This window comes from Megalops cyprinoides, chromosome 15 (assembly GCF_013368585.1).
Source record: "Megalops cyprinoides isolate fMegCyp1 chromosome 15, fMegCyp1.pri, whole genome shotgun sequence".
In the NCBI taxonomy this organism is placed as follows: Eukaryota; Metazoa; Chordata; class Actinopteri; order Elopiformes; family Megalopidae; genus Megalops; species Megalops cyprinoides.
In genome coordinates, this window is record NC_050597.1 from 22,202,534 (window position 1) to 22,227,500 (window position 24,967).

The window sequence follows — 24,967 nt, forward strand, 5'->3', positions numbered from 1 at the left end:
AACCTGCGGAGGGGGTTGACAATTCGATGAGAAAATCATTTTCACTGGCGGCTTCTGAGCCTGCTAAGTGCAGGATTAGCAAGCAGTTTTCTGCACTGGTCTGATGAGTGCACCCTAATGGTATCACCAACCATCAGAGTCGTGTCAGCCTTGCCATGGGAGAGTGAGATCATGCAGTGGAAATCGCTGGTATGGAGAGGTGCACCTGGGACTGCACACTGCCCCGAAGCTGTTCACTCTAATTCCTAAATCACAAAGGCACACCACCTGTACTGCCACCACCAACCCACGCCAGTTTTACTTCAAATGCTTGTACCAGGAATATAAAAACTGTTAAGTGCAATTATTTTTTTTCTCCACGAATCTTCCTTAGGGGAGAAACTGAGATGCCTCTTTCTACAATTTATGGTTAATCCTGGGTGTGCGTCACATTCCTTTCACCACATCACTGGCCAGGTGTCTTGATGCCAAAGAGGTCATAGGTCACAGCCAGAAGAAATATATGAGAACAAAGGCCTCATCGCAAGTCACAACATGTTGGTGACACCATGAGAGCGAGTGCTTCACTGCAAGCAATCGAGCTTGCACATCCACACAAAGAGGGTCTTTCCTTCTCTGTCATTATTTTATTCAAAGGCTATATTTAAACGATTCTTAATGCTGCCTGGACAGCTTCTGATGGTATAGCTGCTCCAGGCCAGATGAATCTGTTTTAAAACCATGCTGTATTAGAGATGTGGGTCAAAGGTCGAAGCATTAAAGTGAGGTCCTGTTATTGGTCAGAATTCCACTGCAATCTGCATGGGAGCTGTTTCTGATTGATGTGTGCATATACACTCAGAGAGTGTTAATGATGTTCTGGTTGACATTCCAGCATGAGCCCTATTTGTATATAGTGTCATTGCTGGCTGGTCCACTGTGGCTAAGTTGAATCAATCCCATCCTGCCCTGGGGCAAATTGTGTCACAAAACAGTTCTGAATGACTGGAAGCTGTAAAGGAATTGCCTGTTAATCAATACCTTGCAATGAATAACCTATTTTGCTTTGTATGCTTGTGTGTGTGTGTGTGTGTGTGTGTGTGTGTGTGTGTGTGTGTGTGTGTGTGTGTGTGCACGTGTGTGGGTGTGTGTATGTGTACGTGTGTGTGTGTGCATGACCTCTGGTTCTGATCATGGCAACAAGAGCAAAGGTGAGCATGAATGGCTGTCATTTGGGATCCTGTCAGTGAGTCGCCAGAGCAACTTTGAAGCGACACAGCTTGACGCATTTCAATTTGACAGCCACCAGACACAGAGTGTGTACTGTGATTGAAACACTCCTGAGGGGGGTTGATCCACGTCTCAGTCTCATCCAAAACTAGCTCCTCGTATTCCAGCCACAATGAAAATCCCCACATCCCCTAGTAGCACTGTCCTTCTGCTAAGAGTGGGGAAGCATGGCACTGCTTATGGAAGCAGTGGGACTGTTGGCTGTACTCTTCACACACCTACCTGCCTGCCCCTACCGCCCGTTCATTTATGTGTTTATGAGAGAGACAAAGAGGAAGAGAGCGGCCGTTGGGCACAGTCAAGACACACACAACACCACCTCACGAGGCACCGCCCACACAAGACTCCAAACTGGTGTCCCTGCTCCTCCTCTCTTCTCCTCCCTCCTCCTTTGTGCTGTCCTCCTCTGAGCACTTACTCACCACCAACCCTTAGGAGCTGGAGCCACCAGGAGACCTGAACCAGAGAGTCCAGTTACAGCCTCCATTTGTTGTGTTTGTGTGGAGTGAGGAAGCAGTGAGGTCCCGCCTTGCCGTCTGCATTCTCTGGAAGCTGCCTCAGAGCTCTGTGAGATGGCACTGTGTGTCATCGCCCCTCCTAACAGACAGATAGCACCACGCCGGCCTCCAGGGAGGGGCTCATGACACTTTATGGTGAATCGCTATGGTTACGGACAAGGAAGACAGCCGATCCTCAGGAACGAATTACTAACGGCAACTCTCGTTGTGTTTTTCAAAAATAAACAGCATCAAAATTGGATTTTAATAAACAAGCAGGAGGACATTCACAGTCATTATAATTACTGTTACTTTTATCAGCAGATTTTTTTGCTGTTCAGTCTAATTAAATTCTTCCACCTAATTGAATTTATTACTTATATATGCTTTAATGTTACAGCCTATTTTTGCAGCACAGTTACATAAGGCGTAATGAGGAGACATGGAAAACCCCAGCTTTGCTCTGATCTCGACAGAACAGTTTGTTTCAGAGAGTGCTAGAAAGCACTGCAAATCTTCACTTCTTCACACGGTTGTTGTTGTCAGGACTGCGGCTCCCTAGCCGGGTTTGTTTTGGTTTTTGTTTTCCCTGTCCATGTGCTTTTGTTTTTCCCTGTGTTCCAGCCCTGCCCTGCTCTCCGCCCTGTCTCCGCCCACCTGGTCATCTGACTGGCTCCACCCGCCTACCTGCACACCTGAACCCCATCTTGTCATCTGCCTTGCCCTATATATTCCTTGTTTGTTTCTTGTCTCATCGCGAGTTCGTCTCAGTTTGTCTGTGTCGCTACAAGCCGTTTGTTCCTGTTCTGCCTGCCTGCCTGCCTGCCTGCCTGCCTGCTTGCTGTTTATCTGAACCCTTGCCCGTTTTCTTGACTACGTTTTTGGATCCGATTTTTGGTATTGTTAGCCGTGTTTCTCTGGTTTTCTGACTTCGCCTGTTTTTGACTACGTTTTCTGGATTCCCCGTCTTGGCTTTATTAAACATCGCTTTGTGCACCCCATTCCGCTGTCTGCGCTTGAGTCCCTGCCTGAGCCCTGACAGTTGTGCACCTAGGCCCCAATACATGGTGATGGGGCTGGTGGTCTAACTATAGCTTAATAATGAATCCATCCCCACACACACATACTCCATACTGTGCCAATCCTGACACAGATGATTCAATAAACTGAAGGTGGAGATCTCTCCAAAATCATCTTGAACCAGAGACACCTCCATACCTCCCAGCACCCATCTCCCACCCTGCATCCCAAATAAAAATCATTAAATCAGCTTTACCAGTGTGTGGTTTTAATAAAATGTCAACATGTAACTGGCACACACATACACTCACACACATACACAAACACATACACTCTCGTCCTCTTTGGACAGGACAAATACACTAAAGAAGCTAATAGCGTTTGAACTGGCTGACACAGACACTCCAGTTTAATAGCACTATTAGAATGACTCAAGTCTCTCCCAGAGGGCTGTGATCCCCCCAGCTGTCTGTGCCTGTCAGAAGGGTGCATGTGAGAAGAGAACTCCTCCAGGACTATGAGAGGAACAGACACTGGAGCCCATGGGAATGAAATGTGACATCAGGGAGCTATTCCCATGGGACCCCCACAGGAACTAATTACCATTGTGACAGGCCCAACATGAGCAGATTTGTTCAAAATCAGGCACATTGCAACTGTCAGTCAAGAGACAACGCTTTAGGTTTTGGGTCTAGACCCCATTGCCAGAGGTTTTATGCTACAAACCATGTGCTACTGTCTCACGCTCCTACTCAGAATAAACCCAAGGCTATGTGAGTCAATGACACAAGGGCATTGTCTTCCCAGTAATAAATCACTTTTCTTAATATTAGTGGGCGGTTAGCATTATTCTTGCCAAGCACTTGTTTTAGCAACCGATGTGTGTATGTGTTCCTGAACTCCACACTGTTGGCGCTCACTATCCACAGCTGATATTCACTTTCACACTCACGCTTGCACTCAGTTTCACGCTCGCTCCCTGGTCAGCAAATTGTGCATGCAGATGTGTTCTGTTCAAAAGCAGAAAGGCAGCAAACGAGGGAAGCCACGCCCTCTGGCTCCCACAGGCCGCCAATCACCCCACAGGCTGCCATCCAGTGGCCCACCGAGGTGCTCGGAGGGTGAAGCGCTGACCACCTCCTTGTACTTGCTCCTTGCTACTGTTGCCATGGACACCGCTCTTGTCCTGCATTGTCTCTGGTCAGAACAACCTGATTATAGCAACACGCATCTGCTAATTGAGCTCGCATGTGAGCTTCTGAAATTGTGTCACTGATCTTCAGAGCTTTACACAACCATATTAGCTTGTTTAGCCCCTCAATCTTCTGTCCTCGACTGTGTGCGAGCGCTCGCACGCTGTGTATTTTGCTTCCACAGTTGACTTATCAGCCTGGAAAACCTGATATTTGCGAGAACCCGAAGCATATCAGTGTTTATGTAACAGCTCCGCTCGCGGATTATGTAAGCGGGTGGTTGTCGCCGCGCGCTAACTAGCCCGCGCTGTAACGAGCGTGCCGTCGGCTTGGAGGGAGGGCCGTGCGCGTACCGCCAGGAGGGTAACGGCGACAGCCACAGTGCCAATCTGACCCGTCACTGTGCGGTCCCAGACCCGTCCCACCAACACAATAGACACAAACCACAGAGTCATGATGGAGCGGGATGGCAGAAGCGGGCATGTGTTTTTGTTGCCTGATGTCCCAAGAACAATCCTGAATGGTCATTTTCTCTGCTCCTGCAGAGTGACAAAAAAATAAAACGACAACAACAAAAAAGAGGACAACAGAGCACTTTGTTGAAGCGTGGATTTGGATCAGTCAGTTCTTATTTGTGGAGGAAAAACCGGGCGCTGCCAGCCAGCGCTCGATTTTTTGTAGCGATTTTCTGCTCGGTGTGTTTATTGGGAGCTTAAACAAGCTCAACGAACCTATTGTGCAGAGAGAGAGGGAGAGGGAGAGCGAGAGAGAGAAAGAGAGAGAGAGGCTGCAAGAGAAGAAAGACCTCTAAAGAAATGTTCACACTCAACACTTCTATGCTCCCTGACATCTTCTTACCTAAAATACAACTCAGTTCAATAACAGTAGATAATATCCTACATAATACCAACATGCATTATAAAGTTTTATTATTTTTACATTGAAAATTGATTGAAAGTGGTATATTAATGTGGCAAAGCTGTTAAATGCACTTTCAGCTGAAAACTGGACACATGCACGTATAATGTTAGATCACTTGGAATAAGTCTAGAATTTCTCATGTAACATATAGATCATACAACTGCTGAATGTACTGAATTTAAACCAGGCAGCCATTTTAGGCCTGTGTGGCTCATAGCAACAGAATAAGTAGATCGGAAGCAATACCACTTGATCCGATGCATGAATCACTGTGTGTGCTTCCACGGAGATGTCATATAACACAAGACTTAAACATACCGGACAGGATGCTCTGTCTGATCTGGAAATTCTATATCTGCTCTTGCTATCTAACACCTCCTGTCATTCATACCCATCTGTCCGTGACCTAGTTTGGTTAATATCAATAAGGCAAGCATAGTGTTGCTGTTAAGTCAAGTGGACTTACAGCCACAGGGTTTGTTACATGAATAAAAAGTAAAAATGCCAGCCACTGTAGACAAGTGCATTCGCAAAGCAAGTCAAAAATAGCAGCAAAAACGCTTGCCAAAACAGAACCATTGGGTCCCTGACACTATTGTTTTAAAATTACCAACCAATGTTTACAGGCAGGAGAACACAAACATGTGCCGAAAATAAATGCATTACCATATCAGGACTGTATGTTTAATGTATCGCTAAATTCACTGCATATGAAAAGAGCACACATCAATTATTACCACTTTTCATATATTTCATAACCTGCTGAGGCTGTAATGGGACAATTACTTTGAACTGTAAGCTCTTGTAGTGGCTGTAGGATGTAATAAATCAATTTTTAAAGAATGTTAATGTTTCATGAATGACAACCCCACTGTGACCCTGCAACCAGAGTGGCCCATTTTGGAGGGAACATCACAGCCCTTTTTTGAGGGCCCGAAGGCAGACGGACAACCCTCTGGTGGCCGTTACACGCTGCCCCACCTCTCCCAGACCAGGCTTGTAGGAAGCTACAGGATACATAACAGTGCCACAGATTTCTCCTGCGCTCTCTGGGTATCTCTGCATTATTCACATGGCCTGCCTCAGCATTGTAGGAACACGGCTCTGAATGCACTTACTTCAGGTCCGCCTCCCCCCTGCCATTAAAGCTTAATGAGATTTGACACAGAGGCCGGGGGGACTCGACCCGGATGCTACGGTTCTGGGCATCCCCCTCTTGGCTGGGCCTCTGGACCGTCTTCACGGTGTGCTGTGGGTGGGTGGGGAGAGGGGGGGGGGGCTGTAACTGAGAGAAATGGGCACCAACTTGTCCCATCTGAATCACCCCCTAAACTGTGTTGGTGCGAGAGTTTCCTTTCAGGCAAAGCCTTTTTTTCCAGACGACTCGTTTTCTGATGCAGGGAAAGAACAACAACAGCCGGTGGTATGTAACTGTTGTTTCTTTACTGCAGACTTCAGCTTGTGTCCAACATTGCCTCAGTCTGCCTGCAGTGCATTTTATATTCCACTTGGATTTCTACCCCCAGAAAAGAGAAAAATATTAAGAAAAAATTCTGGAACACCCAAATGGAGGAAGTTTTTGGAGGTAATGTTCACTTTCATCTTGAAGGGATATCATCCATCACTGGATTACAATTGAGGAACAGCAACTCAACTGGCATTGGTCACACTGGAGGACCAATGGTATAATGGCATGCTGCACACCCTCCCTCCAGTTCCCCAAAACAGAAACACACACACACATGCACACATGCACACATGCACATACATGTACATACACACAGACAGAAACAAAATGTGTCCTTGAGCTAAGCTACTAGCTGAGTGCCACATGCTCACACACACACACACACACACAGAAACACACACACCTATATACACATATACAAACACCTACACCCATTGTCCTGTCACTCTCTAAGGACATTGGGAATAATGCGGCCACCCGGCTCGTCCCACCCTGTCAGCCCTGACATTCTGTGACCCGCTCTCCACACATAGCATGCGTCGCTATGTCACCCTGGGTCACCCACGTCCTGATACACAAACCAGAGAACTCCTGGACGGCCGCGGTTACTCAAAACAATGGCCAGTTGCTGGGTAACCACACCAGATCAGCTGATGCGAACCCGCACTGTCCTGCTTCAGTGCTCAAGAGCCCTTTCAGAGCCAGTGCTGTGAACTCATCAGCAGCAGCAAGGGGTTGTGATAATTATCAATACCACACCTGTCCGCAGCTGTGAACAGGAAAACTGCACCATGCCACTGCAACTCAGTAATTAAGGTGGATTTGCTGTAGTTTTTATTTCTGTAATGAAACTTTCCGCAATAGAAGTGGATTGCATTATTTGCTGAAGACATAAAGTGCATATATCAAAAGAATTTCATTAACTGCAATCATAAAAGACGTTACTCAGTTGGCAACCGTTTTATATTCTTCTCACCACAGGTGTTTTAGAGAGGAATTGCCAAACGGTGCCCCATCGTCAGGAAGGCTATTAATGAATTCTTATCTTGTGGCAGCCCACGCAAGGAGAAATGTACACTTTTAATAAAGGAGTACTGCCTCCGATTTCAGTCTTTAGGTCAAAAACAAAGTTGCATTAATCAAAAGTTCAGTAACTACCTATTTTCATGATTTGTACTCAACTATTTTTTCCATAATGCTCCGGCAAAAAGATTCAAACCTTTCCATGGCTGGTGAGTGCTAGACTATAGGCTGGTGTGCAATGGTGTACAATGACAACTGACAACTCTAGAGATTAAAAACTAAACATCATTGCTGATGGTGGCGACCATGAGGTGGTGCAGTGTTTACTAACAGAGCTGAAATAGCTGTAATTCAGAGGTTAGTAACAGAGCTGCAGTGACTATAGTTACTGTAGTTCAGTGTTTGGTGATCGAGCTGAAACGATTTTAGTTAAGTGACAGTAATTAATACACTATGAGCCGTACATTGCCTTCAAAAGACCTGCAGATACCAGAACCAAAAACGCAAAGAACAGACCAGTCAGAGACTAAAATATCATTTATGGAAACAGAGACTGACAAAACAATGAATGAAACACATAGCACCACAATCGAGACAAAAAAAACAAAATAAAAACAGTGATTAACTTCATGTGGAGTTTGAGAGGGGAATGTGTCTATGCCAGCATAACCCGCATCCCTGAGTGTGTCTGTATGTGTGTGTGTGTGTGTGTGTGTGCGTGTGTGTGTGTGTGCGTGTGCGTGTGTGGGCTGCAGCCATGACTGAGACAGCCTATGCATGTTTGTGCGTGTATGAGTGTGCACGCCTGTGTCTCTTTGGTATAACTGCACAGGGTGAGACAACCCTGTCCCACAGACCCTTGCTGTGTTCAGCATCTTAAAGGTTCATCATCGAGAGGCTGTTGAGGTTTTCTGAATGACCCTGAGGAAGCGGAAGAATGAGGAAGAAAGGATTGGGAACATCTTCAACAAGGGAGGCGTGAGGGACAGTACACTCCTTACTTTGGCCTGTCAGCATCCTGAGAGGTCACCCAGGTGACAGACTGGGCATATCTGTCTGTGATCATGATTGCAGTGATGTGTAGTGATGGGAGAGCAAGGCTTTTGGGAACTCCATATTGGGTGGAGCTTCCATGTGCTGTCAATCACTGACTGAAATGAACCAATCAAAAAGCCACCACTCTCCTTACAAAAAACTTTGATTGGTTAAAATTAGTGAGTCACTGATTGTACATGACAGCTCCACCCATTTTTCATTCATGTGGACTCACTTCTGCAATCAGAGGAATAGAAGTTTAAATTCAATGGCATCTGTGCACTTGAGCAACATGCTTCAGCAAATACCCAGCAATGCAACTGAGTATATGTAAAATATAATCCTAAATAAACAAAGTCATTGTAATACTGTAATAACATGATGTAGAGGGGACTGGTGATGTGGGTATGTCCTCAGGATGTTGAAAGGGGTGGTATGGGACCAGAGAGGCGTGTTTTCAGGGGTACGTTCTGTTGGCCGCCCTGAGAGGAGGTTGTGGCGTGGCGTGAGGCCGCGACCCCTCACAGCTCCCTGGGAATGACAGTGAAAGGCCTGATGGGACAGCTGGCCTCCAGCTCCAGGGCGGTGAGGAAGCAGTCCGGCGCCTGGCTGCTGCCCTGCCTCTGCAGCACCTCTCCCAGGCCGCTCCACACCTCGTGCGACGTGCTCTGTGCCTGCACCGCGTCACGCAGGACCTTCTCCCCGAGACCCACGCGGCCCGTCCGCACCAGGAGCTGACCCTGCCGGAGAGGAGGAGAGGAGGAAAAGGGGGGAAGAGGAGGGGAGAGAGGGACGCAGAGGGGAGGTGTGAGAGAGATGGGAAGAAAGGGGGGGGGGGAGAGAAATGATAAGGCAACGGATTGAGGACATGGGACCAATGAGAAAAAAGACAGAGGGAAGCAGATAATACAGACAGACAGGAATATAGGAGAGCAGAAGAGGAAAAGGGAGAAGAACAAGGAGGTACAGAGAAGAGGGACAGGTGAAAAGAAGAGAGAGGGGTAGGGATGTGGGAGAGAAAGGGATGAGGGGAGGAGAGAGAAAGGACAAGGGTACAGAGAAGACAGAAGAAGGAGCGTGATTTCAGTACACTTCACTCTTTTACCACAGCGCACTAAAGTAAACACACCAGGCGGCACACAAAAATGGACTATCCAACTATACCCTGGGAAATCAGGGAGAGCAGTCTTCCATGACTGGGGTACAGTGTGTCATCTCAGCCCGGCACCACAACATCCTCACCTGCCCCCCTCACCCTCTCAGAGCTGAGAGGGGTAGCTGAGGACAACTCACCATGCAGTCAGACGGGGCGGGGAGAGGGGGGTAACATCAGGGAATCGAACACCAGCTGCGACCCGCCTCCCCTGGGCTAACTATTTAGGCAGTGTTTTTGGTTCCACCGAGGCACATGAGGGAGTGGACTCATACACATAAGCCAGCCCCTGTACCGAAGCACAAACAAGGCCCCAAAGTGTACATCCCTTCAGCTGAAACAGGAAGAGGCTGGCAGGGTGGAAGAGCAAACAAACAAAGCAACTTCTTTAGCCTTCAGTTGTGACGGCTGGCCTGCTTGTTAAAAGTTATTTTGTCAAAACCCTTCATTCCCTCTGGCATATAGTTTGTTGACTGAAGCTTAGGGGCCTGTCCCGGATGGGATGGTGGTTCTGCGCGTGAGGCAGTAACCCCCTCCCGGGCGTTATAGATGGCATAGGGGACAGATCAGCACGCGGTGTCTCATCAGAGCTCCTTTCAGCCTCAGCCAGGGCACGGCACTGCATCCTCAGAGCCTAAAGCCCCAGGGCAGCACGAGATCCGGCCAAAAGCACGAAACCATCGACCAGAGAGAGGCCTCATCGCGCTCGTACAAGAGCTACCGCCATGCATTCCATCCCACTACCACCCTGTGCACGCACACACACACACGCATACACACACATATACATATACACACACATACAAATGTGTACACAAACACACACACACAGACACACGCACACATATACATGCACACACATGTCACATAGAGAAAGAAATGCTAATCTGCTAGTGTTATCCTGATGCTAGTCCTCTGTTGCAAGCATCACCACACAAAAAATTCAGGCATCCTGAATTTGAACTGGAGGGGGTGTCCTCTTTAGCGATTGCGTAAGCTGGTCAAGTTGCTTGCAGTTTCTTTTATTTGTCCAATTGCATTAATGGCATGGAATGGAATTACTCTCGCCCCACCAGGGATGAAGTACAGTATCCCCATCCCCCACTCAACGCCCCCAGGGGGAAATCTGAGATTACAACTCACATCCTCTCTCTCCTGTAGACACATTCTACATACACCAATTACAGTTTCACACATTGTCACAGCATACTGGGCTTGTTTCTTCTCTCAGTATTGGAAAACATATTCATTTTAATAAGGTCTGCAGAGAACAAAGCAATCCCCCACACACACATCTACACACACACATACACACACACACACACGCACACACACACACACACACACACACACACACACACACACACACACACATACACACACACACACACACATCTACACACACACACACACACACACACACACAGCTACACACACACACGCCCCTTACTTCCTGTTCCTGGATGTAAACTCTGGGTGTTGATGTACTAACTGTACCGTACAGCACATTTCTGGTCAGTGTGGTCGAAAGGCTTCTCCAGCGAAGCAGAGAGGGGATTCAGCGCCGGGATGTGTGGCAAGAGCAGGGTGTGTGCGCGCGGCTATGAATAGAACGCTCTTACTCTCCCCCACCGGCTGACTGGAGGGAGAACAGACAGATGGTTTTCAATGCGTCAATTCACTGCAATTTCACACCTCTCCTCTGTTACCTCAGGTGCCGAAATGAGAGCGGCGAAACTTACCGCTTTCTGTGGGGGAGATACGTTTCAGGTGACCATATGCGTCCGAAATTCAAAAAGAAACGCTGAAGCATCCAAAGACCTCACAGCGCTAAAGCCTAACTGTAGAGTAATACATTGTGAGCAGTGGCGCACACGCTCAGATAGCCTCTAATGCAGATCGCCCTGACTCACTGTGGAAAGCTGAGTGGGAGTAAAGGAATCCTTCACAAACATCAGAACCACTGTTACCATAATTGGCAGGCAGTCATCTGGGGTAGGTCATGTGGAACAGACCGGCTAGGACTTCAGCCAATGATTTACGCAGGTAGCCCAAGCATCTACATCTTGGTTCCCTGGGTCCTGTGTGGTTCAATGTCTGTTTGTGATGTGGTCTTATCATAAACAAGATTCTCAATGCTAAAAGCAATGAAGGCCTTGAACCAGCAGAGTGTCAGTCAAACTGGATTGGTGGCTATGTACCTTACTGATGACTGAGAAGACATATACGTGTGTGTGTGTGTGCGTGTGTGTGTGTGTGTGTGTGTGCGTGCGTGTGTGTGTGTGTGTGCACATGCAAGAGGGGAAGGTTACCTGCACTGAGTCTCAACACTCAAGGAAGAAACAGTGTGCCTTCATACACAGTTTACATGTGAAACACTATACACACGTAAACATTGACTATACACACATAAACATTGGGTTTGTGCACAGAGACAGTTTAAACACAGAGACACACAGTTTACACACAGACAGACAGCTTAAACACAGAGACTCTCTGTGTTAAGACACAGACAGACAGGACTTAAACACAGAGACACAGAATTTGCACTCCTCCTTCCTGCCCACATATCTATGACCTCACATCTTGGCGACTTTCACAGCATGCTTAATCAGTTTGGAACATTTGGAAACCATGGTAGATCCATCCAAGCTCACTGATTTAAAGAGATAAAAACTTGCTCTCAAAAGACAAACTAGGAATGGAGGAGGAAAGCTGTGTGCTTAGAGGCAGTTTCTCAGTCGGTCTTCTAGAAAAAGTAGTGTCCACACTATCTGGTTTATAGTGTCTCAGCCCCCAAGATAAAGAGAGCGCTTTCCCTCACATGAGTTGCACAGCGCCCCCCCCCCCACAGTGACTTCAGTGAGAACAAAAGAAAATCAAGCCAGGTAGCGTGCAATGGGAAAACATGCATCTACACATATGGCTCTGACACAGCTCCCCCGGGAACATAGCCCTCACTGCTGGTTTGTGTCTGAATGACTTTGATTGCTACCTGAATTGAACACAGATTGGTTGAGCCTCCATGGTCAAAGCATAAAACAACAACAGTGAAAAAGCGAGAAGGGCATGGGGAGAGAAGAGGCAGCAGTGTAGCGCAGTGGCTGTGGAGACTAAAGGTTCAAATTCCTGGTGGAGCACTGTTGCTACACCATGACAAAGTAGTAGGAGTAAGGCTTTTAGCTCACAGGGTTATAAATATCCACCCTTACAAATGGACAGCATGTGGAGACGTAAACTGTTGAAGGACCAGAAATACTAGAGTGCGTTTGTGACAAATATATCTTATCTTAATATCTACTGATTTAGAGGAGGATTTTGGAAAGAAACAAAAATGGTATCAATAGATAGAGGAAGGATGAAGAAGGAGAGGCACAGGCACAGGGCCAGCAGTGCCTGCAGATCAAAGCTGATGCTTCAGTCACCATCCACCCCACCCCGAACCCTGTAATCCCATCAGACACATATCCGACCCCTGATTGGATCAGCGATGATTACCAGCAAACCAGCCAATCCGGGCCCCCTGTCCGTTCCCGGCGCTGTCACTCAAACCCAGACTCCTACCCTAGCCGTGCACTGGGATCCCACTGAGTCTGTGACAGGGCTTATAGATGATTAGCACTCTCTGTTCCAAACAGAGGGATCATTCCATTGTGTCTCACTGGTGCTGGAAAATACACTCTCAACTACTAGCAGTTGATGTAAACAACTGGGGTAAAATGGGTAAACAACATGGCTTTATACTGGTACACATACTTGCATACAAGCACACACAGACACACACGCACACAGACACACACACACACACACACACACTACACCTAACAGTAAACAGATGGGCACTTTAATGCCAGGCCTAAAAATCATGCCAGTGATTGGCTGCAGCCAGCCACATTAGGACCACTCCCCTTCACTCTGCCTGGAACCTCTGAACATCGCCAGGAATCCAAGATGAATTCCAAATGAACTCCAGAATTCCACCCCACATTCAGTTTCACTGTCTGTACTCCATATCTGTGCTACTCACAGCAGAGCCAAACGGCTCATAACCCCCAAAAGGGGCGGAGGAGGCCTGCAAAAGCATGACTCCACAGGTGCACCCGAGACGCCCTGGGGATACCTCTCATTCCTTATGCCTCGTCCCCCCCAAGACCGAGAAAGCAGGGACACACAGAAAAAGCTCTTTCTCTCCCTGCATCTTTCCCTCTCTTTATCTTCCTGTGTCTCACTGCCTCCCTCTCTGTCTCCTCCCCAACCCCTCCTGTCTCATTGGAGTCAACAGGAGCAGAATTACACTCCCAGCCTAAGTAAACTGCATAACAATCACTGATCTATTCACCAGCCCTTCATCTGCCCGAATCCATTCCTACATAAACATCAGAAAATCCCAGTGCCTGCCGAGACTGTCCATCAATGGCATTTTTCCCAATGCATCCCTGTTGTGCCAAGCACCTGAGCGCCAAGATATGGTCTCTCTTTTTTAGGACTTTCCTGAGGATTGTGCCCCCAGCCTTCTGGTGCCACTCTGACCACAGTGCCATAGGCCCAAGGGCACGAGCGCAACGCCTCCGCGACCTGTCCCCACGTCACGATACAGGAGTCGTGACAAGAGCCGTCATGCACCAAAGCCAGCACTACCACACGGTGTGGGCGGCATCAGGCCGTCAGCACCGCCTGCCTCCGTGGTCCAATCCCACAATGCACAGCCTGCGAGGCTCTCACACAAGTCGACGGCCAACGGCAGACATTCTACCCCTCGCAGAGGAGAGTAACATCATCCCGAATGACGCCACACTGAATCATCACCACGGTTCAGTCCGAGCTAGGAGAGAGCTATTTGTCAGAAAGAGAGAAAAGAGGGGGGAGAGGAGAGATAAGAGCGAAAGAGAGAAGGGGAGAAGGTTATCGGGGGGGGGGTCGTTTTTCTCGGTTGCACAACCATCGCTGTATCTGTCAGCACTGAGGCGCAGCGGGAGGGAGGACCACACAAAGACCGGTCCAGGGGGTGTCGGAGGGCTACCCCTGAAACCAAAGCCTCCGGACCGTAGGAGGTGAGGCGGGCAGGAGGAGGGTTATTCAAATACGATCTGCCCCCGCAGGGACAGCGGGTTCCTGTATCACCTTTCAATCTAATTACTGAATCCCCTGAGTTAGAGCTCCGCTCCATCTCCACATTCTCTGGCTTTCAGTGGGAAGAGAAATGCAGAACTCACATTCAGCATGAATAGTGAGATGAATTAGGGCTTCGCTTCTCTGTGCTGTTTATTGACTACAGGCATGAAGCAAGGACAGGTCTGCATTCACTGGGCTCATTCACATTCATGTTATACAATATCTCCCATAGACACATGCACAAGCACACATATACACACACACACATACACATATGCACAGGAAGATCAGGGTGTGAGGCCAGCCACTTTCTGTCTATTGGGTCATTAGAGGGGCCCCATACTGGAAAATTATCAGTGCCTTTGCTTCGTTCAACAAGCACAAGACCAGAGAGCGACCTACTCAGCCTTTTTCACAAGCTGACAGGGACCAGTGGACTGTGTTCTCACTAAGTGGGTCAGCTGACAGCACTGCGACTAACCAGGCCTGACCAGCTGTCTGCGTTCTGTCAGAACACGCAGTGCTCTGCTCTGACCTATCATGAGCTACACACGGAAGAAGACAATCAGTTACAGAGCTGCTCAGGTCAGAGCCCAGACCTCCCTCACACACTGCAGCAACGACACACAGAGCATATAAGAGATATGTTCAGAGAGAGAGAATGAGGGAGAGAGATAGAGTGGGAAGGAGAGAGTGGGAGTACATGACTGGTCGGAATAATCCCCGATCAATATGGCAATGTAATAAGATGATAAACAGGAGTAGACTAACCGACCCCCATCCCCCTTCCCCATCTCACCCCCCACCTCCTCGACAGCTCTCACAAGTCTCTCTGGCCATCTTCATATCCCCAGCTATCCTCCCACACTATGAATACTGCAAGGCTGCCTAGCTTTTCATAAACAGGCAGCATTGGGTATCAGTGCTGAGCTGCCACTCCTGCTGCTGCTGCTGGTACTCCCTGCTAGGATCAGCGGGTTGTCAAGCATGGGTTGACAGAATATCCCAGTTTTGACAAACATAATTACACGAGAGGAGCTCCGCTTTCAAGCACCGCTGGCCAACGGGACGGTTCAAATTAAAATTTACTAAGCGTGGATGAGTGTATAAAACTTCGAGATTCGCTGACACTGCACCCCGCCCATCAACATCACCCTGAATAAGGGGGGAAAATAAACTTGGAACTGACCAAATGGCATTTAGGTTTGTACCATCTTGGCAGGTTGTGCGACTCTACAGGCTGGAAGGTTGGGGAACTGGGCTCTTACAGTATGTGTTAAACTGCAGTTTCAAGCCCCCTGTCCTAACCTAACTGTTTTCCTTCCGTGTATTCAATGTGTTTTGCTTGGCAAAAAAAAATCATGTAACACCTCAATGAAGCGTGGGTGGACTAACCCAGGGAATCTGATGAAATCAGGCAATGTTCAGAGGGTGCTGGGCAAATGAACGCCCATGACTATCTGCAGTCAGGTGGGATAAACTCCCCCAGAGAGCCAGGAGAGTCAGTGTATAGCTCTGATGCGTTGATACAGAAATGACACAGGTGGACGGAAGCAGGCAAGAAGAGCCAGCTATTCACCAACTGTCCTCCCTGGAAGACGAGCATGGGGCCTGCATTCCCATGATGCTCCTGCTGGGGAGAGGGACTCTTGTTGCCCGCAGTCAGCTCCGGGTCCAGGGCATGCACTCTTTCACCCAGCCACAAAGTCCTGAGCGGCAGCCAAGTCTCTGCATGCACTTTTTCACTGCAGCCTCCTTTTATTTTGGATCTACAACTCTGGCACACACTGACTGCCCTTTCCCTCTCTGGTGTGTGCGTGCCTGTGTGTGTGTGTGTGTGTGTGTGCATGCGCGCGCGCGCGTGTGTGTGTGTGTGTGTGTGCGTGTGTGTGGTGTATGTGGTCTAATAAACACTAAGTTATTTACAAGTCCTGACGTCAACATGTAAAAATTTGAGCCCGCTAGATTAGTGTTTATGTGTATGTACTGTATGTACGTGTGTGTGTGTGTGTGTGTGTGTGTGTGTGTGCACGGATGGTGTGCATGGGAAACTGAACGTCCATGGGATTGAAATTGTACTTGTGACTGAGTGAGTGGGTGAGTGAGTTTCAAATGTGTGCATTCGTGAGAGAGGACTCATGGGAGAGTGTGTGAAAGAGCGAGTGGGTTTGAAACTATGTATGGCGAGGTGTATGTGCTTGTGGCAACTCGTGTCAGTGTGAACTGGGGCCATTGGGCATGCTTGCAGGTCAGCGTGTCTGCTGTGTGCCAAGTAAATAACAGGTGTAATGCCCTCCACCCCTCCCTCCGCCCAAAGCCCAATGTTCCTTCAGAGCTGGGGTCTGCATGCCCCACCGCTCCGGCACCCACCCCAGCTGTCCAACGCGGCAACCCGTGTGAGTTCACTCCGGGGGGTGCAGAAGCCACTCGAGCTGAGCCAGGAGAGCACATGACCCCCCCCCCCCCCATGGCCTCTCTGTCCCATGAGGAGCCCCCCATGACGGTCGAGGGTGAGCACAGTGTTTTCTGGAGGCCATGTTCAGCCCAAGGAGGATTCTGTATTCGTTTCTTTTGCATGCAATGCATTTGCTTCGGCTGGGGATATTTGCATACTCTGACTAAATTTTCTGTCTGAATGCATTTGACCCCTGGTAGAAGAGGAGCTTTGGTCATGTGGCATGCTCTGCAGCGAGATAAGCCCTAGAGGGATCATTCTCTCGCTGAAGTTGACGCTAATCAAATTATCGGGGCCTTCTCGCTTGCTTTCTGCTTTCTTTTCTTCTCACTCTCCTTGCTCTATCTCTCTCTCTCTCTCTTAGTCAGTCATTTTCTCTCACTCTCTGTTGTCCAAAGTGTTTTCACCTCAGCCTTCATGTAAATATTTCAAAAGCTCTCCTCTCTTGACAGTGGTCCTTGTCAACAAATACTCATCGTGCCCCTATTAAAGCAGCAGCAATTCAGGGCGACGCTTTCCCCAGCCGCTCCCTTCTAGGAGAGAAGAAGAGCTTTCAGATACACAACCTAATTTGAATAGTAGTCACCAAGAGTCTCACTGTTGGTTTTTCTTCTTAAATCTCCACTGCAGTGGCATTGGCCTCTGCCTAAACCACATGAGAAGTCAGCTTCACATCTGGCGAGAACAAGAGACCATCAAGTGCATATAAACAGTGATAACCTCTTGTAAGGTTGTCAGTCGTAAGGGCCACCCAGGCATGTGTCAGAGTAAGCCCCCAAAGGACATATGGACACCCCCCCCCCCCCACACACACACCACCCCAGATATATGACACACCCATCTCAGGAGTCATGCCACTGAAAGGACAGGTGACATCAGGCTGGTAGTGAGGTCTGCACTGCAGAGACCAAGCCCTAGGGGAGCATCCTGACATAAGAGTCTCTGGATGATGAGGCGAGCTGAGTGTCCTGAAATATCCCAGCGAGAATGAACTCACATTACCTGCAGAGGAAGCCTTCCCGTCTGCAGCTACTTTCCCTCCTACTCTCCCCTCTGTGAAATGATAATGTCCTGTACTGTACAAAGAACACGGTTCAGCTCTACCTACCTTCATCTCACTTTCATACACACAGCCTACACACACACACACACACACACGCACACACACACACACACACACACACGTATGCAACAGTTACCCTTCTGCCCTCTAACGCACACAATAGTTCTTAAACTCCTTCACCATATCTGTATCTTTCTCTATCTAACACACAAACTGTAGTTTCCCAGCCCCCATTCTATCTGTCCCTCTTGCAGGTTCTCCAAGGCCTTGCTCAATAGAATAGAATTTTCCTCGTTGCTAGGCAATCCCATAAAGCGCAGTTAAAAAAAAAGGACTGGAGTGTTATAAATAATGTATTTGCATTATCTAATCAGCCGAAAATGTTTCCTGGCCTGCAGCCACCCATATCGACAGAGAGAAAGAGAGAGAGAAAGAGAGAGGGAGAGAGAGAGAGAAAGAGAGAGAGAAGGAAAGGTGGAGTAAGAGGAAGAGCGAGAGAGATGAAGGGAAGGAACAATGGGTGTGAGAAAAACAGAAAGAGAGAAGAGGAAGGGAGAGTGTTTCAGCTAGGACCAAGTCCGGTTGACGGATTGGGTTCCTCGTACAGTGTAGTTCAGGCCTGGGGGGTAATTCGTGGCTCTGTGGCAGGAGCTCGAATCTCACCTGCAGAAGCTGGGGGAGGGGAGTTTCTGGCTGTCGCTCCGACGTCACAGAGATTACACGATAACAGGAACGACACAAGTCTGCGCGTTGTGCGTTCAGAGCAAGGTAGCCTGAGGCGAGAGGAGCTGCCCTACACTGCAGGAATAGTGCCATAAAAAAGGCAAAGATTAAAAAGGGACACAGGGAATTGGGATGGGGGGTGGGGGTAGGGGGTGGTGGGGGTTGTTGTTCTAGTCATGAGTTCTTACAGTGAAGACCACAGGGCATGGCCTCCACCTTGGGGCTGGCCCCGCATCTCTGGCCCAGTCTGAAATGGAGAGGGCAGCCAGGACGACCTGACGGGACCCCCATGATTCATTCATCGCTCAGCTAAAATCACAGCTTCCACTTCCACAGCCAGACGAAGAGGCCAGGTTGCGGAGTGCCATGTTAATGTTTCAGGACCACAGCTTTTTCAGGCTCTGCCATGTCGACCTGAACTATTTCCTTTTCTCTTTAGCTAGTTCTGCTGTCACTCGCAGTGTCAGATTCGTTATATCTTCCCCCTGAAAATCCAACCTAATGCATGTGAATCCCCAATCAGAGGGTCACTGCTGTACCAGCACAACAGTTATGGTGAGGAGTTGTTGTGCAGTCCAGAATATGGTGGTCTTGGAGAAATATTGTTGTTTCTGTTAATGATGAAGGCTACTTTTCCCATAATGCTATATGACGTCCTCTGACAAAAAAAAAATCCTCTAATTCAGGACAAAAGGTGACATGAGTTAATATGACATAGTGATGCAATGCACCGTAGCAGATTGAAATCCGTCAGGGTGGCATCTTTCCATGGATAGCGGTGTCAGGCCAACCAAAAATAAGCACGCTCAGAGAACATACACGCATGGTAACACCCCTGAAGCTCCAGACCTCTGATCGAAGTGGAAGGTCCGCGCAGACGACACAAAGCACACACACGTGAATTTTGTTTGCTTCAGGTTGCCATTCATTTCCTCCCAGCGCCCTGCAGCATTCGGGGAATCTCTCCCGGCCGGAATTGCGGGCAAATCTGTGAAGGCAATTGCCTTCAAACACAGGCACCTGGAAATACAGCACAGGTAAAGGAGGATCTCTGGAGCCCTGCGATAGGCAAACAGAGGTGAGTTCCAGGAAGCAGCATCCCAAGAGAGGAGGAGCAGGCATCCCGAAGGAAGAGAGGAACCTGCAGCAGGTGTGAGGTTCAGGTATGACTTGTAAAATGGTACAGACAAGCGGGCGCTCTCGAAAGTGAAACACCTGAAGGTGAGTAATTATATTAAAGACATCTGTAAGAGACAAATATCACAGCAATAAGTAATCGTGACCGTCATCTGAAACTTATCTGAATGCCATAAAATGAGATTGTTCGAGTCACAGCTGCGTAGGCAGTGAGTCATTAGCAAAGGACGGAAGTTCTCTGACCTATGCCTTCTCACCTTACTGTAACAGAACTGTCCATTACATAACCCCAACAGACAGTGCAGAACTGTGTTGTTGGGCCATGTCATGATAACACTATTTCCCAACTAACTATCGCCTTCCAACGGATCCTGTTGATAAATATTACTGTGTTGTAAGTATTACATTATGAGTCTCGTACAATGGATTGTCCAAATCCTTAATCCGACTCCAGCACAACCAAGTGAGGGAAAAGGAGGAAAAAAGAAAAAATCAGAGCCAGCATCTGTTGCTTCCTGACACATTTGTTATATAAATGGAGAGGTCTCTTGTCATGAGGTGTGATTGCAATGCTTTTTTAGAATGGATAGGTCTCTTGTAATGAGGTGTGATTGCAATGCTTTTTTAGAATATTTTGAGTTTTTAGAAGTTTTTTAGAAGTAAGTTTAGGAACTCACAATACATTAGCCATAGCCTATGACAAAAGTTTGGTGGAGAGGCATATCATATATGCACATATATGCATATATCAGAACAAACAAATGCACACACACACACAGACACACACACATACACACAAACACAGACAGGAATGCACATACACATGCATAAACATGTACACACACATAGCACACACACACATATATAGCTCATTAAGGACAAGTGATTGTGCGCTACTTGAAAGAAAGGGGTGATAAGAGGGGGCTGGGAAACAGAGGGACTACAAACCATCATCAACATTTCAAGGAAGTGGTCAATCGATGGAAGGCTGCAGGGTAATCACTGCCATTCAATCACATCCTGGCCTCCTAATGACCTGCACTTGTGTGTGAAAAGTGAACTGACCACTGTCGGGCCTTAAAGGAAGAAGTCACCCACCTCAAAGGAGAGAGACAGAGAGGGGAAGAGAGAGAGAGAGAGAGAAAGAGAAAGAGAGAGAGAGAGAGAGCAAGAGACAGTACAGCCATCAGGCCATTTCTGGGCAAAAACAGCCGCTCATTCTTTCAATGACATAAATCAAAAAAAGGCAGAAATCAAATGTGCGATCTGATACAGGAGGCGCACAGAACGCTTCATTCCACTTTTAACACGAGACCGAAAAGACAAAAAAAAAAGAAAAAGAAAGCAGAGCTCAGCTCCGCTCATTTCCCAGGCCAGCGCCTGATCCAAAAATATCCCCCCAGCTGGCCCACCGCGATGACTCACCCATTCTGCCTGTAATATCCCGCTGATGACTTTCAGCGCATACTGTCAGGAATTAGGCTGCATTAACGAGCGCCGCTCGCCAGAAGAACGGCACCGCACCCCGTCTCTGCGCCGCACCCAGCGGCTCGAACGCGGAGCGCAAGCGGTCAGCGGGTAGCAACTTTGCGCCAGGCCGGATCGGACAGCCGACCCATCCCCCCCCCAGCGGGTCGGCGGAAAACACACTCCGCCTAATGCCTGGTGGGGGAGTTTTAATCGATTTAACTGAGAGATGGAACAAAAACAAGGACTGATCGGGCAGTGGCCCAGCAACGAACAACACGCAGCCAATCGCCAGAGAGACACTGTCTCTCGAGCCTTCTGATTGTGCACAGAACGCTCTGTTCTGCTCTGGTATCCCAGCACCTCAATGACTCTGCTTTCATAGGTGTTGTATCTTTAATAATAAGCAGCTAATTAAGACCTTGATATCAGCAGTGCAACATCTAAGGCAGTAAGTAGGAAACAGTAGGATGATCTTGACTCTTTTAACCACACTGTTCTAGAACATTGTGTCAAGGCATCTAGCCTTTGTTATATAATCAGTGCAAGTGAGACTTTTATTCCTTCTGCAAGCAACCTCATATAAGATCTACATACAAGATCAGTCACAGGCACAAATTGCAGCTCAAAGTGCAGTCGCACCAGAACCAAGGATTGTTTTTTAAAGGGCGTCACTGTACCATAGTGGTAAGGCACAGGGCTTGTAACCAAGAGGTTGCCGGTTCAATTCCCCGCTGGGACACTGCTTCTGTACCCCTTGGGCAAGGTACTCATCCCACAATTGCCTTAGTAAATATCCAGCTGTATAAATGGATCACATGTAAAAATTGCACCCTATGTAAATTGCTCTGGATTACAGCGTCTGCTAAACAACAGTAATGCGATGTAATGTAAAGATTTGTATCAAGATCCTCTCTGTCGAAGCACATACCAACTGTGTATCATCCACACCCGGTTCACACTGGGACTCAAAGCAGCTGGCTGTGTCACTGCGGATGACCCGTCTTACTCCATCGCTCAACAGAAATGTACACTAACAGCCCTCAGTACACCAGGGATCCATTGATTCCTCTGAATCCTGACACCCCCCCATGTTCCTCTTCGCCCTGGTCACTTACTCATTCATTGGAAACGTCCCTTAGGCATGTGGAGGAGTTGACAAGAGGGATTTTCCCAGCTGCTCAATTGCCTTTTAATGAGAGTTTAGTAAACAGATGTACATTTTTGAGATGTGATGGCCAATGTTTTATGCAGAATATTTTTTTCCTGGTTAGTTTCATTTGGCAGTCAGGATTTCGGTCTGACGAGCAGTAAGCTAATGAAGTCAGATTGCCCTTTGTGCATATGTGGATTATTAATTCCAATTCCGTCTGTTCTGGTACAGCAGCCCTGCCCTTTTTAGTCAGAGCTCCACCACTCTCCCTCTCAGATGGCACCTATCTATTGCGGGGACCCTTGCTTTCACCTTCACATCTAAGTGTCCTAAATCTATCTCACTTTTACCCCTTCCAGCCAGTTCCCAAATTTATCCCCCTCTGCTCCTCCAGAAAACCTGGTACCCCGAAGGATCTGTTCCACCCTCCTTTCTTCCGCCCTCCTCCCTCCCTCTCCCTCTCCTGGCTAGCTTGGCACACATGGGCTATCACTACAAAACTTTCACCCACCTACATATCCAGAGATTAATTCCAGAACAACTGCACAATTTTACTTTTGCATTTCGAAAGATGGAATCGTCACCACAAAACAAAACGTTTTCCACTTTTTCTATCTTTCTATCAAAAATTCTTAAGACGTGAGCACCGATTGACGTAGTCGCTCGGCGGGGGTCAATCGAAGCAGTCTCTCCAGGCCGTGATCCACAACAGCGCCAGAGCATGGCCCCTGTGCAAGCAAGTGGTCAGACTGTAACCCGATAGGATCATCTGCCTCCATTAACAAGATGAAGTGGGTAAACAGCGGGAGGCCTGTTTAGTGAGACGTAAATAAGGATTTCTCCTTATTAATCATACGAGGCCCCAGACTTACGCCGTGCTCTCCCTCCTGTTTCCCAGCGTCCTGTCTAAAAATACAACCAGTTACATAAAGAATAAAACTTGCGTACGCAGTGCACGCATATAGTTTCTTATGCCACGCATACACTTTATACAAGCGAGGCCAGAACAACCTACACACCCGGACTGCAGATTCCAGCTTCTTGCTTTGAGCTTCAGAATAAGGCTTAGACATGTTGAAGCATAAGTGTATTTTGTTCAGTGTGGTGACTGCGGATTCTTACTTGTTCTTAATGTTTTATGTCTTCGCGGTTTCTGTGCATCAAGCTTCTGGCACATTGAGCCTCTGTGAATTAGGCGTAGGGGAGTCCAAGAGCAGAGCAAAACCCTGTGGAAGAACAACGCACAACTGCACTGTTCTCACACTGGAGGAGAGACAGTACAGGCCAGCGGAGAGGCGATGAACACACTCGTGCTCCTAACGGGCAGGGCCACACATCGAGATGAGAGGAGACGTTACAGGCAAGCAGAGCTGTTCCCCTCCTTTCATACAGGCAGCCATAAATGTGAGCCTCATCGGCTACAGCCATGGAGGGCCCATTTAGTCCCTTTGCAACTTAGTGGATAAACGGCCCAAAATGACCACATCCTTTCTCATGCGATGGGGTGCTTCAGAATATTGACTCTTCAGAAGTGATGTTTTAAATCCGGTCTGTCCCTCGTCCTCAAAAATCAGTCAAGAGGATTTAACAGCCACCTCCTATTGGAAGTGAGGTGATGTTTTGTTTTTTCTCCTACCTCATAATATTCTCTGCCAAAAAAGCTCACGCAGGCTGCTGACATTATGTGCTGGTGCACATCTGTCCTAAGTGCCTCCTGACTGCTCTCTGCCTCCCTCCCTCATGGAAGCGGGGATCAGGCTACTCTCCAATCCTCTTACAGGACTAGCACTTCTTTCCACTTTCAGACATGGCCTCGTCTTGAACTGAGGAGGCTTTTTAAGCTGCAATCACAAAATAAATAAACAAACAAACAAGCATAAATCATAAAATGGAGTCTGCAGACTGACTTGAAGCAAAGTGAGACAACTAAATGCTGATATGGGGATTTATCAAATGCGGCTAGTGAGGAATATGCAGTGTGCTTCTGATAAAAACGCAACACCACTGACAAACACATCACTAATTACAGCACACTGGGACGAGTTAAATAAGGACATGGGCATATTATGCTGTCTCTATAAATCTCTCTTTCCCGTTCTTTCTGTCAGGCACAGTTATTCACACACACACACACACACACACACACACACACACACACACACACACACACACACAGCACAGAGTACAGAAACACAGTGAAAAAAACTTCCCTGACCATTGTCCTAACTCCCTGTGACATTCCTCATTGGTCTCTCCAGAGCGAAAATGGCATTCTTTA

The 24,967-nt window shown here is 47.9% G+C and overlaps 1 protein-coding gene across 1 annotated transcript in view; it reads right to left on the reverse strand.

Moving 5' to 3' along the window:
- Positions 1 to 8,028: 8,028 nt before the first annotated feature.
- The window catches only part of ttc7a (tetratricopeptide repeat domain 7A), a 68,340-nt gene continuing 51,401 nt past the window's right edge, over positions 8,029 to 24,967 (reverse strand). Inside the window, exon 20 of the mRNA XM_036546599.1 lies at positions 8,029 to 9,166. Within this exon, the coding sequence (XP_036402492.1) occupies positions 8,948 to 9,166 (219 nt within the window). The 3' untranslated portion in view covers positions 8,029 to 8,947. The remainder of the gene's footprint in view (positions 9,167 to 24,967) is intronic.